Below are 20,501 nucleotides of genomic sequence, written 5' to 3' on the forward strand. Positions count from 1 at the left end.
AAAAACGATTGAATTGGAGATTTGCGGTCACTGGAGCGAGACGGACGTATTCAAGAGTATTTCCTTCCTCGGAGAAATTAAAAACATTATGCGCCCATTCTCCCTTCTCGTCCACTCACCCCCATCCAACTCCACACATCGAACAGTGTTTCCAGGGTCAAATAAACGGGGAGAGGAAAATGAGGAAGACTATACTATGGCTGCGGGGGAAGGAAGTCCTCGGGGAGGGAACACCACGCACGATGAGGCGCGGCGTGGATGGAAGATACTGGATGGGCTCCCGTCCCTTCCCCTCATCCCCGTGATTGGTTGGTGGTTGACCCGTAAGGACACATCCTTCTCACCTCACAACTCCCTCGGGGCATTAATCTCACAGAATGAAGCGTTGCGGGGGCGCGATGACCCGTTGTAGGAGCACACAGAGCGGGGAAGGAGGAAGTCGAAAAGGCGATTCGAAGGGCGGCGGAGCGGGCGGAAATAATTCTACTCTCTTAGCGGAATAGGTTTCCGTTACTATAGCCCCACTCCCCGAACCTTTTTGAGTATGTTTGTGTAAATGTACATATAAAATTTATTTTGGATTTGGAGAATATAAAAAAAGTGGATAGGGACAAATATAAAAGACCAACACGGGAGGGGTGGGAAAGGTGGAATCGAGAAAATCATAAGTACGAAAATATTTCCTTGCCCGGAACCTGAACCACGGATCTTTCGAATTGCCAGGCCGATGCTCTCGGGTTAGATTAATAAAAATTAAAAACTCGCTAAAGACATATTTCGGTGGTATCAGCCTTCTTCTTCAGAGAACGATGGATAATTTAAAAAATAACTATGATAAAAACTTTAGCAAAATATTCATTTACACAAGTATATACATATATATATATATATATATATATATATATATATATATATATATATATATATATATATACAGACACACACACGCACATATATATATATATGTATATATATATGTATATATATATGTATATATATATGTATATATATATATATATATATATATATATATATATATATATATATATATATATGCGTGGGCATTGGACATTATACCTGTGTATATATAGTTATTTAGTTATGGGGAAACGCTGGAAAAACAATATATTTGAGGAGGATAATAAATATTTAAACTAGGGAAACAGTAAAAGGTGAGACAGATTCTCCATCAGGTTTGCCAAAGGCAAAAGGATAGTAGAATTACAGATTTTTGGGGAAGAATTGGAAAAATCAAACCATTTCCTTTTCTTTTCTTACCACCTCTTCTACCAACATATTCCTGCGGCCTTTCTGGGTATAAAATGCATCTCGATTATTTATACATGTACGTGTAATTATCCATGCCGTAGTTCTATTCCCGATTAAGGGGAATATTTTTTCTGTTCGAAATAGTAACCTTTTCGCCTTCTCAACCTAACTTGTGTTCGTTCCATCTATTGCCTTATTTCGACGTGAAAAGCCTTAAAATTACATAAATAGAAATGGCATATTATACCGCGGGAAAGTGCGCTAATAGGCGTAATTGGATGCAGGCTTTTAAGAGATTGAAACAGGACAATGCGGATCTCACGGCCCCTGAATGAGGCGAGGCGCAACCTTAACGGCGGGGAGTAATCGGTCTCTCCCCATCCCCGTCACGGTCAGAATGTTATTTTCTTCTCTTTGATAACGCGTTTGGTTTTACCTTCCGTAGCCGATCATATCCAACTCCCGCTTTCATTTTCTTGCAGGCAGGCGGCGATATAATTGTGTTGGCAAAGTAATGCTGCGCTTGAGCCGAACCTTTTGAGATGACACGAAACGACAGATGAAAACCGGATTTGGAAGGAGTAGAATTAGGTAATGGGTAGGCTTCCTTAACCTTATGTATCCTTGATTATAAAACTTTTCCAAAAGTTTACATGGCTCTCCAGCATGGGTTATGTATTGGTGGTAGGTTAACATACGTAGTGAACAAGGCCTTAGAAGTTGACAAATCAGGGACGTTATTATACTAGACGTTTTTGAATAAGCAGAATCTTTGTAAAGATATTAAAACAAATGTTTGCTTTCAATATCACTTCAAAATGATTTTTTCGTTGTCATAAATCGTAAGTAATCTCTAAAGCAATGGCTATGGATAATTCGAAAGGCTTAAAAAAGATCATCAATATATGTATTGGTTCAACCTGAGTGACCTCTGATGCGAGTATTTTTCTGGGGCCTTACATGAGTTAGTCATTGAGAGATTGCCAAAACTATGTAGACGAACTCCTTTAGATTAAGTATGTGTAGCTTGAAGCGACCCATGCTTCAACAGAAAGGTATGCATACTGTCTGAATGTAAATATTGGAAAACTGTTCCAGTCTGATAACGTCATCGATTGAGTAACAAAATGTTTATTTCCATTCAGTTAAACTTAGGGACATTTTGTGATTTATTTTTCGTTAGTCGACAGATAAAAATAAGTTTGTCCTATTTTATGTTTGACCAATGGTACAATTCTAAAGATATCAGATAAGGTTTGCCTTCCGACATTGTGATTGTATTGATCCTTCTTTCAAATCATAAGATCTCTGCGAGGAATAGCTGGAAATGTAAAACACTAGTTTAGTCTAGAAAAACCTTGAAATGTGAAATATAATGGGCGTTTGTTGCATAATGAATAATCATATCGATCTGGTTAAACCCCGAAAGACAGTTTTAATCATATTGGTTGGTTGTAGGAATTGCAAGAAAAAATGTAAGACACCTTGAATGTAGGCGTTATGAAAACAACTGGGGAGATACTTGGAAAATTGAGTGGATCATATGAGTTAAACTCTAACCGTAGGCCTCCAACTAGATAGATATTAATTTGGTAGGCTCAAGCAAACGTCTTGCAATTTGTCTGTAGGGAGGTGGTGGTGGTGACTACTGAATCATGCACCTTTGAGTTGTATAAAATTAGAATTGTAAGTGATGGCATGCTCTTATTTTCTATTTGATCTTAAATTAAGAAAATTCAAATATAAATTTGAATATTCTCTTCTGGAAACATTTCACATTTTTTAGAAAGTACTAAAATATTTCTCTGCAACTCATTCCCTTCTTTATTATCTTTCTTGAAGATTCACGGAACACTTGCAATAAATACTTGTATACATACTTTTGTCCTAACATTTAAACTTCCAGCTGAGGTCTCCTCTTACATAATAATGTCCTTTTCCGTTACGTCATGAAGTTTACTTTGCACGCAACCTTCCTTTTAAACATATCTTACAGATTTAATCACATGATTACCTTAATGTCAATCCATATCATATAAATAGTTTCGTAAGTAAATAATATGCACGACTATGAGACTTGCATTTACACTCCTCTCTAAGTGAGCTTTACTTCTTCTTTGACAGTTGTTCCCTGTCACGGTACTCAGGTCGTCAACGCACCGTACTTTCTGGCATTCCAAATTCCGTTCGAATCTCGGCCTCGGGCATGGATGCATCCGTGTGTCTTAACTTTGTATGTTCACTAAGGTTAGATGGAGGTGACACTAACCTAACGCTTGGAACACATAAAATCGGAATCTAGTGGTTCGATTCCACCGAACCGAATGCAGTTTCATCGGCACTTCCCGCGCTGAGATTCGAAAGGCTCTCGCGGAGGAATGGGTGGGCGGTCGAGTGGCTTGAGGCGTCGCAAGCAGAGGGGCACTTCGGTGTCCCCGTGGGCCCTTCCTTCGCTATTCAACCCTCCCACATCCATCTCGTTACGGTCGAGGGCACTTGAGTATTCTCGACGAATCCACCACTCTATCGTCCTTTTTAATTTCTTTCCGCTTTCCCTCATCTTCCCTCCTTCTTTCTCCATTTGCCTCTGCCATTTGGAGAGAAGTTCGAATTGGACATTTCTCCCGCCGGATAGGTAATCAACCTGTGGCCTCCTAAGATCCTATCGAATAAAGATATTTTTTTTACCGCGTCATTATATGATGCGTTCGAATTAACATTATTGCCAATGAATATGTAATACCCCACAAATTAAGATGGTTCTCGTGATTATTATATTTTGAAAATTCTTGGCGAAATGAGGGAATATTATATATAAAACTGATGTGAGTTTTATAGCGATTATTAAATAACTGAGGTCAGTTATAGTGAAATACCATTGAATCCAATACATTCATCGGTGCATTGCTGCGGTTTATAGTGGGCTGACTTACCCACACCATAGGGCCGACTTGAAATTGTGACGTTGGTGCACTTTAAAGTGCAATTCCGACCTTCACCGGAAAAATTCCTTAAAATTAAGAAAAAAAAATTATCCGTCAGACGAGACATTTAACTGTGGAGTCCTCGTAATTCGTTAAGGGTTGATTCATTCTAATACCAGGGCCATCTCCTACATGCCTCCTCTCCCTAAATGATCCTGCCTGTACACCTCTCCGTGGCGCAAATCCTGAGTAGCTGTAGTCTGGTGGCTACTGGCACGAAAGAAAGGTAAAGGTGTGCCGATGAAATGTTGGGAAGAGGGGTTAAAGTGACGGATAAGAGGTGGAGTTGAGAGTCGTGTACTTTTCTTTCCCTCTCTGTGCGTGTGGGAGGGTGTAGGCGAACAAGGTTTAAAGGGTGTGGGTAAAAGGGGAGGAGTTGGCAGGGAGAAACGGGAAAGGCGAGTGAGGAGAGCGGAGGCGTGCTAAGCGACGGGTTCTTCCTCGGCGGAAAAACACAGTGAATGACCTTGCCAATTGAAAGCGAACAAAGCAGTTCTCACGGCGGCGTCTCCTCCTCGTGAGAAACGTCTTGTAACTCCCTAAAAAAATGGCCAACGTAAGGAAGATTAGGGGGGTTTTGCTGTGATGGTGTGAATTAAAAAAATGAAAAAAAAGTGGGTGCGGAAGGTTGACGATTCTAAACAGCGGGAAAAAATATCCTGAACTTTCTTTTTTGTTTTCCGGTCACCTACACCTATGCGTAAATGATATTCAAATATAAAATAATTTGCCATTAAGCTTTGTATTCGTCTAGAATCTTAAGATCCCTCGACTGAAACGAGATGTATGCGACAACGCCCTCGTTTAAAAAAAGTTGGTATGGAAGTGAAGTGGACACCAGCTACTTATTTCGGTGAGCATATTTATGAATGAATAATCGCAAACCTGCTCACGAAGGTAGATATAAACATGGTCACAGGTGTGACGGTGGAACGCAACGTGAAAGAAAGACATGATTTTTATGAGATATATATATATATATATACTGTATATATATATATACTGTATATATATATATATATATATATATATATATATATATATATATATATATATATATATATATATATATATATATATATATATATATATATATTGATAAACAAACGCTCTACAGCGACGACGACACAAATATATGTTTAAACTCTTTGATTAGAAACTTGACTGAAAACATAAACACAGTGAAAGGGCCCTCAAGAATATATTTGGCGTTTTGATGAACAGGGTGATGGGCAGGCCGTCTGCAGAATCAGAAGAGGGCAGCCTGCAGGTCGAAACGTCAAATATATTCGTGAGTGCCCTTTCATTGTTTTTCTGGTTTTAATCAAGTTTATATTCAAAGAGTTTATAAATATATTGTGTGTGCATGTATGCATATATCTTTGTGCAAATAAATAATTAGGTAAATATGTATATATATACATACATACATATATATATATATAATATATATATATATATATATATATATACATATATGTATATGTATATGTATATACTCATATATCCTCGGGGATTTATGCAAGCAAGTGCCCCTCGATTCTTGGGCCGAGAAATTGACGCGGATTTTAGTGGCTCTTACGTCTTCCCTGATACTTTAATAGTTGGAACATGGGCTCCGCAAGTCGATTATCCGTAATTTGGCTTCTGCATTTATATTTGTTTATTTAAGAATATGGGTCTCTTTCATTTTCTGAAAAGGTGATGGCACCTTTCTTATTTGTTTGCGGGCAAGGTTCGTGCGCGATTACCCATGGGCGTCATGCGTGGACAGGATACAACTCCACACCCATGCACTCGAGAGGGGAGTGCACCCATGCTCCTTCAAGCACATCCCGCAGAGAAATGGGCGGCTTCCTCCCCCCGACGCAGACTTTACACGGTCGGAATCACGGAAGTATTATTTTAGTTCTCGTCCGGGGATTCTTAACTCATGAGTCAGTTCGTTAGAGACGAGCTGGAGAGGCCAAGTTCGTGTACGGCGTCGAGGAAAATTTTTGTTGTCGTTTTGCTGCGGGTATAGCCTGTTAACTTAGGTTCGGGTTTTAATTTCTTTGCTTCTTCACTTCTTCATCCGACTTAGCCGTAAAAATCACAATTGAATTAGCTCATCTATTTAAATAAAATCGCGTCTGCTGATGGGTATCTGTATTTGCAAATTCGTGTATTAACTCTTAGTGGTTTCCAAACGCCTGCTATGATGTCTGTGGAATGTGATCTGGAGAGGCTTTCTTTTTCTTATGTAACCCACCTCGAACAAACGTTTTTGCTCAAAGGAAGAGAAGGCCTAGCCGGGGTGAGCCTTGGTGTTCGATCGTGCGCGAACTCAACAGGAAATCGGGTGCTACTTCGCTCAGCAACTCTGGAGACCGCTAATAAAAACGAAATGGGTAACATGGGAGAACCACGCCGCTCTTTCTATCTTCAATCTTGGGAGCTAAATTGCAAGTAAAGAAGTGTTCAATTATATATCAATTTTCTGAGGCTTGGATGTCAATTGAGGAAGACTAATCGGTGAGTCCGATTCTCATACATTCCCATTTTATTTTTATTTGTCATAAAAAGGTGGTCTATCTTATAGTGTCATGCTTTTGAACTGTCTCTAAAAAAAATAAACCGCACAATGACTTCTAAATAAATACCAACTACTGCCCTATTGTTTACCTCAGTTTTAATTTTTTCCTTGTGCAATGTGCAAATTAAACATGTTCTCCCTTTATTTTGCATCGTAAATTGATTAATTAACATTCAGCCAAATCTCTTTTTCTCTCATATCAACTTTTTATTAATTCATTAAGAAATTCCTTCCTTTCCTTCTCTTGAATCGCAGCACATGTTTTCGGTCTGTTAAAAGAACATATTGCCCTTTATTTACCTTTTCAGCCATAATTTAAACAATCTATTCCTTCTTTATATGTGCTTTATTCTCAGACTCCAGCAATATCCTCACCGCATTTCTCTCGTTAGTCGAAATGCCTGTTACCACACATGTCTATATGTTTATCCTGACTCTTTATGATATAATACTTAGAAAAATACGCAAATAAAACTGAAGAGTGCCTAATGTTTTTGAAAGTATTGAGTCAATGCAGAGTTATTCCGATCTCCGAAAAATTTATGATTCCGGCATAAGGATGTCATATAAAATTTTAATGATAGTGAGTTAATAATCATTCAATTGTTTTTCTTTGTCCTGAATAGTTGTGACTTTTTAGTTTACGTCCTTCCTTCTTCCGGGCAGCTCTTCAACTGTCTCGCTGGGCTGGTTTGTAGCATTTTCGGTGGATGCCTTGTTCTTTTTCATTCCCACGTGGGAATTATCCGCGGCGAGTTAGCCTCGAGTTGGCAGCTTCGAGAGGGGTGACGAAAAAATGGTGCCAAAGGGAAAGCGCGTATGGTCACGGGAGCGAAAGAAAAGCGCGAACCGTTTTTATCAATCGTTTCACTCCTTGAGTAGAGGGTGTTAAACCAAGGAAAGAAATGGGGAAAAAATCGGGAAGGATAAAGATATGGGTCTTCAGGGCGTGACGAAGGATCAGTGCTGTTTCGGGGAACACGGCGCGCGTAAAATTTGGTGCCTTTTGTGAAGATTTTAATGAAGCGGTTTGTCCGTCGTGCAATAAAAGAACGGTACTTGTGCAAAACTACCGAAATATCGCTTCGATTGAGAACAATCATAATCGACCCTCGTTAAACCCTTCATGTTCATGGTTAAGCAACAGGAACGTCGACTTTCGTTAACACCGTTCTTCATTTGGCAATAGATGAGAGAGGCCTGATGAAAGCCGACCACGTTCTTTTACATTAGTCTTATCTACTCAATTATTGATCGTATTTATTGCTTGAATCGGTAAAAATAGTTATCATTCATGCATCAGTTAACAATTAAATAATTTTATAAAATCAAATATAGGGTCTGGAATTAATACTGAATTCCACCTGTGAATAACGAGGAATTCATTGTAGAACGGAAATCGCAATAGGGCATAAGAAAATTATGACATAATAATATTTGAAAGAATATTTATCAATTTATTACGAGATGATTTCATCATTTTTTTTGTTTTTTTTTGTTGTTTTATAATATCTGAAACCAATGCCATAAATTTACATGCTGATATCTCCACATTCGTCAACATTTAAATATTTTGGTTCATTTAATTTTGATGGAAAATTGCCAAATGACACTCTCAAAGTGCTGCTGTAGTTGAATATTCTATTTTAAATACTTCGACTATTAGCTATGAGTCCATTGAATCATCATTTAATTGAGCTGACTTCTATATCGTCATCGAGAAAAAATATTGGGAAAATGCATAAAATTGTGGCACATAAACTTTGTTGATCTTTCCCTAATACACAATATAATTTCATTGATGAGTTAATGAAGCGTGTGCGCCAGGAATGAAACATTTAAAGTTTTTCCTTCTACTCCCTGCCTTTTATCTGCAACAGCTTTACTTCTCCTTGCGATTTCTCCCAGATATCTTGTTTAATTACAAAAGGCTCTTGATGCTGAATGTTTCTTCGGTTACGTAAAAATACTATTTTTTTATGATAATAAATAAATAAATATATATGTTTTTTCTACACATTAATTCCTTCATTATCTTCAAACTTAAAATTGTTAATGAAATAAATTTTTATGAATATATATACTAAGTGAATAATATTTTTCATGCTTGGATAAGATCTCCTCGAGTTGACGGAACCGGTTTGGGCTAAATTCAAATACTTCGATTCCAGTTATGACCAGGACCATTTTCGACTTCCGATCCTGGGAAAACGCTTATTTCTGAGTTCAACTGATAAATTTTAATAGTTTAAGCCTTTTTTTCTACTCTCTCTTCCGATTTGACACAAAAGTTAGTTAGATAATTAGCCTCTATGGCAAGAAAGGACGAAAGCAACAAGTGTCAGCCATTCACGACGGTTGACAAGTTGCACAATAGTGACAGGACGACTTGAATCTATCTGAAAAGGATAAATAATTAAGAAACGGAGTCTGAGTCACGAAATATCTTTAAGTTGTAACTCTCGAAGTCCAAAAGTAAAATAACTGCTACGTTGGCCCCACGCCGTTTCAAAGCTGGCCACCCTTATAGAAAATATTTTCAAGAAAATTAATAGATAAATGCCGCCATTTCCATGTAATGTAATCTTAAATTCAATAGTTTTCAACGAAATTCCATAGAAAATGTAGTAAGATTTCCAATAGAGTTTTTGCAATCATCTTGCGACATTATTTCTAAAATCGGGCACTTTGTGACTGCACAATTTCACGGACGTATGCTTCATGAGCTTAATTAATTACTAATTTAAAACGTTGCGAATTCCTAACTGATCATGAACCGGGGCATAATTCTTGAGAATTTTTTATGAACATTGCGAGAAGTGAACACAAGTAAAGAGGATTATTCCTCACTGATCTAGTGTTCGGACGTGCGCGCTAGGAATTAACGAAAAGTATACCTTTTGAAGCTGACCGTCATACGGAAAAATTACTCTGTTAGATGTAGACCTCTTTGGGCCTTATTCTGATCTAATTTAGACCTATTTTACGTATAATTTAATTACATTCTGTGAAAGTCGATCAGCATTTATTTCTTTAGAACGTAACTTTCCCCGTGGAGATACATATACAGGTATCTGTATCTTTCAGATCCTGGAAGGTACAAGGTACAAAGTGTGGAGCTGAATTTATGTTTTCTTTATTTTTAGTTGATGAGGTTCATCGCTAGCGAGGTGTAAAATAATACGTGTTGAAAATTTTTCATTGTTCAGGTTGCTTAGACAATTTATTTTTGCGCTTGTCTGTCGACTAACTATTCGCTGAAGTTTATCAACCATTTAATAAGTTGAAAACTAATGGTGACTTTTGTCATTTTCCACTGTATATAAAACTGTCTAGATTGTTTTTAATGATGGGAAGCTTTAACCATCTCAACAACGAACCGAGTGTTTCATGAGTGCACGTTACATAAAATCCCAAAAAAGAATCCAACTTTAAATCCAACTTCCTTCCAACTGTGAGGGAAGGGGACATGCGAGTGAAGTGATGTGGGTGAAAATAATCATTAAACGATTCCAATCACACTTTCCATTTTGAGTTGAAATCTTTGGAAAAAGAGGTTGTCGCAAGAATTCAAAGGGAAGGAAGATATTTTGAATTCTTCCCACGAAAATCTTTTTTTCCCATCCCGGGTTACTAATATTTGGCATCATATTAATAGCGGCATTCTACCTGGTTAAGGCAGGTTATTGATGGATCCTGGCACTATACCCTGCTAATTGCTCGTAAGTCCTGACTTAAATTATGAGAAATATCCTGGAACTCCATAATGCGTGCATATTGAAAAAACAATCCTTTAACTCTGCACACTTTCTAATTCCCTTAATTCCATCCACTATGGGTATTATTTTCCTCCTTCTACCACGCATTCCTAGCGTTCTTCTCTCTATAACTGTCTCTAAGAATCCCATTTTCTCTCAATCTCCTTCATCCACTTGTCTTGACTTCTTCGAATTCATCACATATCATCCTCTACCATGCCTAGAATTCATCGTTTGTTTTACTTTCAGTTCGTTTTATTTTCTCCCTCCTTCTTCGCACCCACACACTTCAAAATCCTTCAATCTACTCTTATCTCATTTCCTTACCCAGAGGCGTGTGAAAAACAAACATCAGGGTATAGTCTCAGGTTTTTGTGTCGCCTATGGTTTCCGAGGAAGGTTTGATACCCGAAAAATCACATAGCTTGGGTGAAGCTGAGGGTGCCCAGTGACATACCAGGGAATCAAACCTGGGCCCTCCGGTCATTAGTCCAACGCTCTACCCACTGAACTACCGCGCCCCACAATAAAATAATAGTGGACAAATATAATATCGGTTTTCAGCTACGTATGGTTTTCGAAAAATTGGAGCCTGCTGAAGTATCTAATTGCAATGCAAGATGCTCCTCAATACCTGCTGTAGGGGACGTCTTTAAATTCGAAAATCGTTGTTGCATAATCAGTAATAAACTGAGGAAAAAATAGAAAGCCTAGTTTCTTTTATGCATGAATTTCCACAAATTGGAACCTGCAACATACCGTTACTTCGGCTTCTTGTTTTTTCGCGTCTTCCGCCTTGGGACCGGGATTGGGTACCAACACCCTCCCGAAGGCTCGCTGTTTTCGCCGAGCGGAGAAACAGAGGGTGACTCACCTTGGGAGTGAAGATCAGGAGGAGGACCACGGTGGAGGATAGCTGACTTCGGGCGAACGCCAGGACGAACATAAGGTCCGGCTCCAAGGGTGGTGGGGCGGAGTGGGAGTATGGGGGCGGCGGGGAGCCGAGGTGTAGGAGGAGGGGGCGGGAGGCCCAGCCGTCGCCGGCGCCGCCGGTGGAGGCAGATGGCGTAACCGTCTGCTGCAGGAAGACGGAGTGCGGGGGGGAGGGTGGGTGGGGGGTCGGGGAGGGGGGTGCGGAGGTGGGCGGGGCCGAGGGGTAGCGGTAACCCGAGAGGGTGGGCGGTAGGTGGTGGTGGAGGATGAGCGGGAGGAGGAACAGCAGGAGGTAATAGACGGCGGAGACGACGGCCTCGACCGCCAGCGCCAGACACAGGAAGCGCCGCTCGCTGAACTGCGAATGGGCGTTCCGGCAGGCGTAGCCCACGTGCAGGCCGAACAGCAAGATCAGCATTTCGCCTTTCGCCGTAGATGCAATGAGAAGAGAGAGAAAGAGGAAAATAAATAAAGTAAGAAAGAGAGAGAGATGGTCACATAGACCACTTGGGAAAAAAAGTGGCGATTAAAATAAAAGAAAGCCCAAAGCTTAATTTTTAGGGGAGTCGCGATCGGTACTCTCTCGATTTATTTCATTATATATAGGGTGCGGCGCTTAAATCCGGACAAGCACGCGTTTATTCGAATAAGATTTTTAGGCAGTTTAGCGAAAACTTACCCAGACTTCTCCACAGCATAATACTTAGCTACAATATTGTAAACATTTGATCTAGTGTACTAACAGAATCGAACTATTTCGAAATATAACGCCCAGCGCGAACACTTTCGATAATAGCGGCTCTTCGATTGTACTCCGCACTTCTACGTAACATCTCGGCCATTTTGAGGTTATGATTATTTACCAGATGCCTAAAGCTATTAAGAACGCCAATCGCGACTTACAGTAGAACTGCGATATGGCGAGAAATTCAATTTTGAAATTTGTCCGGAATTGAGCGCCGTACCCTATATATATATATATATATATATATATAGGGTACGGCGCGTACCCTATATATATATATATATATATATATATATATATATATATATATATATATATATATATATATATATATATATATATATATATATATATATATATATAGGGTACGGCGCTCAATTCCGGACAAATTTCAACATCAATTCATCATCAATTTCATCATCAATTTCATCATCAATTTCATCATCAATTTCATATATATATATATATATATACTCATATATACAGAAACAGATATAAGGAAAAGGGATAGGAACACACATAAAGGACGAACACAATAGAGGTGGGGAAGGCGGAATCGAACGGATCACAAGAGTAAAAATATTTCCTTGAGCGGGACTCGAACCTCGGATCTTTCCACTTGCCGGGCGGATACTCTTAACCACTTGAGCTATGATATAAATTATTTCATTCGGTTCAGAATATTACAGAGTTTGTTAGCATTATGCATAATATCAGGTCACAGATTATGGGTACATCATGTTTTTCTTTAGTATAAGTGTATACATGGATACATATATGATACATATACCACATACATATCCACTTGTACATACATACGCACACATGCATATCCACACGCACATACATAAGCATATGCATACAGACGCATACTCGTGAATTTGACCATTAACATTTAGAAAGAAAAAAAAGAAAGGAAGACAAGGTCCACAGATATTAGGAGGGAGAATTTAGCTAGCAATGGAAAATTATGCATTGTAAGAAATTATCAATGGCAGGGTTGAAATTATCGATTCAATCAGTCATTCAGCAAAAAAAAAACTCTTCAACGATGGACGAAGTGTGTCCGGCACCGGGTGGCTACCGGACATCACTTCCCAGAGTTCTGATCGTGGCTAGCGTCGCTCCGGTCGCGACTCGACCCCGGGCGACGAGTGCTTCGCCGTTTCCTGGGACGCCTCGTCCAACGGGTCGACGAGCGAGGACGCGGCATTTCGCCACATCCCTCCCCCCCGGCCTCGTCCGAAGAGGAAGAGCCAGCCGTGGTCTCCACGAAGACCAGGTAACTCGGCAGCGTTCCACAGGGGGCCTTCTTCGAAGGAGCACCGCTGGGGGCCGCCAAGGGGTAGGACGCACCCTCGGGGAGGGTCGGAGTGGCGGACTGGGGCTCATCTGCGGAAGGGTTGTGGTCGGGAAAAATCAGGGGAGATAGTTGCTTGTGGTCCGTATCTTGAGAAGCGCTGGGAAGATCGTCGACACATTGACTGTCCTTAATGGGGAAAGAAGATGGGGTATGTGGGATTTTTGACTTTGGGAAACTTGTATGCGGGTCGACTTCCGGGGTCGGTGACGCTTCCTTTACAGTCAATGATAAAGGGGTCGAGGGATGAGCTCTTGGGGACTGGAAAACATCGCAATCAGATGCATCCTCCTCACCTGTCACCAGAGGTTCTTGGGGTGTTTGAAACCCGTGATGCAAGGATTGAGTAGCGAGGGCGTCGATGGCATGAGCGGGGGGAGGGGGGGCGAAAGACCATCCCTCCTCATTTGACGAGCTCACGGAGACGGGGGCTGGAGGTCGTGTGATATTAGGCGAGGTGGTAGGTATGTGAACCATTTGTAGAACGGTATTCGAGACCAGGAGCTTGGGTTTGTCTGTCCTCTTCTTTTTCGGTTCCCTTTCCTCCGTTGACGATTTTCGCTCCCGCTGACATTTCCCTCCAATTGAAGGGAGATGCGGGGGACCAACGGGAGCAGCCGGGACCGCACCCTCGATGAGTAGAAGCGACCGCGCTCTCTCCTCCACAGCCACTTCGGGCTCGTCCATCTCCACGGCGGCGTTAGGGTTGGAGGGCATCGTCATTGCCTCCACATAGCTCTTACATACCTGGTTCCGAGGGCAGGTCTTGCGCTCGTGGCCTTCTTGATTACAGCGGGCGCAAGTGCGGCGCTGACCCTCATAGATGATGATGGCCCGGTTGCCGCCGATGGGGAGGTACGAGGGGATATTTCTCTCGACCGTCATCCGCACAACCCTGGTGCCAGTAAGCACCCGCGCCATATTTTCTCCCTCCCACCTGTTCTCCCACGAGCGATGTATTTTACCAAAGCGTTGGAGCTCGCCTGTTATGTCTTCCAATGGGGTCTCCACGGGGAGACAAAGAACCCTGACATTACACGGGCTGCCGGAAGTCTCGTCAATTGTTATTGTCGTCCTCTGGTCACTTAAAGACGGAAACGGTAGTTTCCGCGGAGTATTGTCTAAAATCCTAGTCATTGTAGCTTCGGTTGCCAACTTCAGGAATATCAAATGACGATTGTATCCAAATTGGATCGCCACTATCTCTTCGGGTGTGAGGCCCAGCGACTCTAACGTGAAGAGGTGGACCTCCAACGGGGTAGGAGGCTTCGCCTTCTCGTCAACTTGCAAGGCGAGCGTGTTTAAACGGCGCACAGCCATTTGAAGAAATCAAATTCAGCACACTAGCATGAAGAAGGAAAGCGCAACAAAAAAAACGAGCACTTTAAAGGGAAATAAAACACTCACGAACGCTCCCTCCCCGCCACACGCACACGGCGGTAGCAAACAAAAGGAGCCTAAGCTCTACACCAGGAGTCAAGGTCAGTCTTGATCCACTAAACAAAACAAAAGTACAGCCTTCCCGGCGGAAGAAGTCGAGAGTCAAACTGCGCGCTTCTTGATGAACTAGGCGGTCAACCGCCGCTCGAAACAAAACACGATCGGAACCTCGATTTCCGAGAGAGTCCGGCAGTGCCGCTCTCCAAACCCCGGCGACCGAAGCCTCGGACGCCGGCGATTTTAGACACTCGGTGAACACAGGCACGTCCTGCTATCAAGGCAGCTATCGAGGAAACGTAATTTACCCTGAGATCCGTGGGTCTAATGTCGCCAAACGCCCCGATTCTTTAGCCAAGAGATGGCGTCAGGGGGCTGTTTCACCCACCAAAGGAGAAATAGACAATACACAAGAGGAAAAGGACAAATCTTTTCGCTCAAAACTGGAATTTTTGGGTGCGCGGACATTTAATCCCCTTGAAAATAAATGTAACTGACGCGAAAGTTGGCCCTCCGTTGATCCCTGGCTGCGCATCATGCGTTCGAATGAATGGATCGGGTACGCAAAACTACATTACGCATTAGAGAGGTACTGTTGTGGGGAACACTGCTCAACGTAGAACCACCTGCTAAATACTGTTTATCGGGGTTGTTGGCCCAAAATTAACAAGTTGCGGGAGGAGCTAGAATGCCTTAATATATTCCAGGGGCTAAAAAATAAACGCACAGCTCAGCATCTGTCATGCAACTACTGACTGACGCGGACACTTCAATAGTTGGTTCAGAAATTTCTGCCGACTTCAGCATCCTAGAACAGAATTCAGTTATTCAAGAAGCCAAGGCGATCAAATAAATGTAATTGGATTTTAAATACACTCTAGATGTAAAATGAAAGTGTAATGTGTACTTGTAAAAATTTTGTTTTGATTTTGAATGACGGAAATCCCTTCCATATCGCCCTGCAAATTTAGTGCTTTGTAACGAAAGGAAGAGAAACAGTAGCCCACTGCTTTTCTTTACAAGCAAGCGAAATAGTGAATGGGGAATACCTTTTTAGTCGCTCGACACTTAAAAAAATACAAGGACGTCGCGTCGCGCCCGAGGAATCTTGGGAAATATCGAGGATTCACACCCGAGTACCTTTTTATGAAAGAATTGGCACCGATGTGGCGTAAACTTATCAAATGTATTTTTTTGAGGTTAAGGAGAAAATTACAGTGTCAGCTGACAATTATTCTTCGGCATTCTGCACATTCGGGGTGGGGCGTCTGTCATTTGAGGTCACAACTAAATAAATGGTCATTCAAGAGTTGTATTTACTTCCGCTGAAGAATTCATTTCTAGTCATGCGAATATGCCGCTACGTTAACTACTTTTTTCTGATGTTGTGGTTGGTTATTTATTATTGCAATAAAAATATTTTGTCATAACGGAATAGCGAAGAGACATATGCTTGCATCGTCTCTCTGTTCAAGGGTTAACTGTAAGTGAAAAGGTGGATCTTCTTCGTCAGTCGTGTGCTGTGTATTGAGATTTTCAACTACTAGTCCTAATGCTGTGGAGTCAAAATATTAAATAACCGCAGTCTCCCTTTATAATCAATCAGGTGTTGACTAACGACTACTGAATAAATTACCACTCATTCTTGATGAAAAGAATTTTTTCCGAACACGTTTGGCATCGCATTTGAGATAAACATAATAAATCAACAACAACCCACCCATTGGAGTGATTGTAAGGGAGGGGTCACTCTCAACCACCAAAGTATAAGTTTTTGTTTTTCTATAGAATGAGAGGAATCGGTAGAGCTCCCTCTCCCGCCTAAAGTTCCAAAAAGGACTCAAATAAGCGTTCCGTAAATTTTATAAACATGACGGATTTTGTTCATGGTTCATAATGATGTATCAATGCGCAGTTTTTAAAAAATTGTTTCAAGAAGGACTTTATTTGAAGTTGACTCGTTTCAACTGAGAATTAACCTAAGAATTTACTCATAAAACCTTGCCATAATGAATGCATTTAATTTATGCTGAGCGAAAACAATCCCGCGGAAGAAATTGTTTGCAAACGAAGATTTAACGGACTTAAATTGTTAAACACTTCTATAAAGTGATTGGGATGCGAGGGGGAAGATTGACGATTGAAGATTGATATGTATTCATGGATATTTCTTATCCCGATAATTTACTTTAGCGAGAATTTTCATAGAGGTATGTCCATTCTTCTAGAGTACGCGTTTTTTTTGTAGCTAATTTTCTCGCTTCGGGAGAAATTTTTTCCTCAGAAAAGACGGCGTGGTAGACGAGTGAGTTACTTTTGGTTACAGTTACAGATTGGTTTCAGCAGACGAACGTCTATTCGTCTGCTGAAACCAATCTGGGTAACTCACAACGCGAGACGTTTGAATCCGGATAAAACATCTAGAAACATCAGATTACATGTACATTGTGTGATTTTCAGGTTATCAGAACTTACACATGTACCACTCACCCATGAAGGCGCTCGGAGTTCGTGTGGTAGAGTGCAATATGTCACCAGCAATTAATGAACATTGTGATTTTTAGCATTGGTGTTATTTTTTCATTCTCCCTATGATGGGGCTGGCGTTAGTTAGACTCCCAATTATTTTACTTAAGCCGCTACGCCTCTTCCTTCTGGTAGTAAGGGCGAGTGGATTGACGTAATATTCAGCACTAATCCGAAACAGCCAAACTTTGGCATTTTACATCGATGTGTAAGCATGAAATAAGGACAATAGCATTATCAAACATCCAAGAATACGCGGATAATAACCTACTAAAGGCGAGAAACTAACCTTCGACCTCCTGGTTAGCATGCGAGGACATTACCTCGGTGTTTTTTCAGCGATGGACAGGAGCTGTACTTTACTGATCATAATTTCAGATTAAAAGGGACATATACGCGGCAAACGGAAAGGAATCGACCTCTCGATCAAACTTCATTTCCTACGGGCTTTGGCTTTAGTGGATGCCTCATCCATCCATCCTAGCTTGCCGAACCACCTTAGTTCGCGTATATTTAATTTTTTTGTCCGCAGATATCATGAGCGACATCAACTCATAGTTGATGTCGCTCATGATTCGACGTGCCCGCCGTTCGTCCCATTGAACCCTTTGTGCTCTTTTAATGTTTCGGTTAATCCCCTTTCGGCGCAGAGCACCGCGCGCCTCGTGGCTAACTGAGGGAGGGAGGGGAGAGAGTGAGGAGTTTTTGGGGTCCGGGAATCGGGGGCGAAGGGGCGTGGGCGACGCGGGAGCCCCTGTCCACCAGTCCGTGACGCCCAGGTGTCTATTTATTTTCCCTCAAACTGAAAGAAAAAAAAAGAGGGACGGCACATCCGTCCCTTCCCCGCCGTTGTGATGATGAATTAGGTAACGGACTAGGCATGCAACCCATCCCGAAACAATGGTTTTTTTTTAAAGCTCGCGGGACGCCTTATCGGCAGATGCTGTGTCGCTTCATCTAGGTCAAAGTTTGTTTGGATCTACTGTTTCTGTGTCAAACGGTCAGGTGGGACGGATCAAGGGACCGACGTCATGGGGAAAAATGTTGTGATGGCCAATAAAAAAAGGAGGTGCAAGGGGATGGAATAATTAAGACCACGCGATGTTGTGGAATATGACGGCGAGTGAATCGGGGGCGATTTTTCGGCTTGGATATCTTTCGAGCCGATCTGAGTTTATTATTTTTTTGCAGGGGGGTGGGGAACGATGATGGAATTATAAAAGTGTGCTCGCAAGGGCGTGAGGTGAGGTTGGGTAGCGGGTTGTCTGAAATTGAGTTACGCAATTTTGGGAGCGCTGTCACTTTTTTCTTTTGTTTTTCTTTTCAACGGATGAATGCTAGAAGTTATTTGCGATTTTTCGTAATTTTCAGTTTTTCGTCCTATTTGAGAGCTTTGAAGCTGTGCGTTCGGGAAATTCTGAAAAAAAATCCAATGACCCATCACACGTGCGTGTACTCTTCATACGCTTCGTCTTATGCAATATTAAAAAAAGATTTATTTTTGAGACATCTCTGAGAACTTACGCCTTTTGCTAATTTACTAAACACAAACCTCTCCTTGCATGATGACGCCGTCTATATCCTGTCTTTTCATATAAATGTATTATATCCTCTTCTTGAGACGTATATCAAAAGCCTCTTCTACTATTCATGATTTTCTTGATGACCACTTGTCCTCAAAACATTCACTCTACCCTCATACTATAACAGTTAGATGGACCATCTTTCTTTCATTCACTCAACATGACCACGTAACCTACTTCCTTCAAACTTGCCTGTTGCAAAACTCCATCGACATATACATCTACATCAATACCCTGCGAGCCACCAAAAAGGTATGTGGCAGGGGGATATAACACTCGTACTCGTGGCAATGCTTTCTTACAACGCGTTAGATATCGCAGGGGAGAAGGACCTGACTGAGGGAGTAGGACCCAAATACGATTCGGAATATTGTGACATTATTCTTAAATTTATATGAGATGTGGTGGCCCATTGGGCAGAGCAATTGATATGTTGGCATTTGCTAGAAATCTTTAGATGAGCTTGTATTTATCCTGAGAGCTGTGAAATACAAAATTGCAGCACGATTCTCATTGCTGAAGTTATTATTTATCTTTCAGGGGTTTCTACCTTTCTTTAACGTTTCATATATGATTAAAAACCCTTTACCACCATATTTCTTCGGACAGATACCGTTCCTCAATCTTCAATGTCGACTAATATTTGGAATTACTCTCCAAATCGAAATGACTTCTCTTTTTATTTCAACCTGAAAACTAGGACAGCCCAAAAAAGAGCTATCTTCGCAAAACGAACCACAAGATAAGTGCCGCAGAGCAAAATGAATAATTCAGATAAGTCGCGGGAGCCTTAATAATAAAGGATTAGTATCATGAAGTGTACTGCTTTTCATTTATTGAAAGGGCCGTAGGCAAGGTTATCCATTATCCATAGTGGAAATATTTGAATGTGATATGAATGAATCGTACTTCAACTTTGAAGAAAATGTAAATGTAATAGCGTAAGCACGAGAGTTGGATGATATTTTTTCTCATGGGCGTTATTGGATGATGGGATGGGATTTTTAAGAATGGAGTGGGTTAATGGGATGGTCATGTTTCCTCATTAGTGGTAAAGAAATGAGCAGATTTGCATGCTACGTAGTTTTAGGATTTAAGTGATCTAGAAAACTAAACTTTGGTGTGCGTCCTTTGAATGCGGTCAGGGTGTGAATTCTATGAAGATTTAAAAGAATTTTTTGCAATAATATTTTTTCAATCCTCCTCTTTTCTTGGAAAATAACAAGAATGGAATTTATTTCCAGTGGACGCAGCGTAGCTTGAAATTATTTCAGATGCTTGATACATGAACTCACTTCTCAGGACAAACCATACACAAAAAATATAATACG

At 41.0% G+C, this 20,501-nt stretch overlaps 1 protein-coding gene across 1 annotated transcript in view; it reads right to left on the reverse strand.

Annotated features, from left to right (window-relative positions):
• smog (G-protein coupled receptor 158 smog) overlaps nt 1-20,501 on the reverse strand; it is a 113,490-nt gene that overhangs the window by 13,946 nt on the left and 79,043 nt on the right. The window contains exons 7-8 of the mRNA XM_071591832.1: nt 11,801-11,942; nt 11,461-11,554 (exon numbers count right to left, since the gene is read on the reverse strand). Of these exons, the coding sequence (XP_071447933.1) occupies nt 11,461-11,554; nt 11,801-11,942 (236 nt within the window). The remainder of the gene's footprint in view (nt 1-11,460; nt 11,555-11,800; nt 11,943-20,501) is intronic.

This window comes from Hetaerina americana, unplaced genomic scaffold (genome assembly GCF_022747635.1).
Source record: "Hetaerina americana unplaced genomic scaffold, ioHetAmer1.1.p SCAF_5, whole genome shotgun sequence".
In the NCBI taxonomy this organism is placed as follows: Eukaryota; Metazoa; Arthropoda; class Insecta; order Odonata; family Calopterygidae; genus Hetaerina; species Hetaerina americana.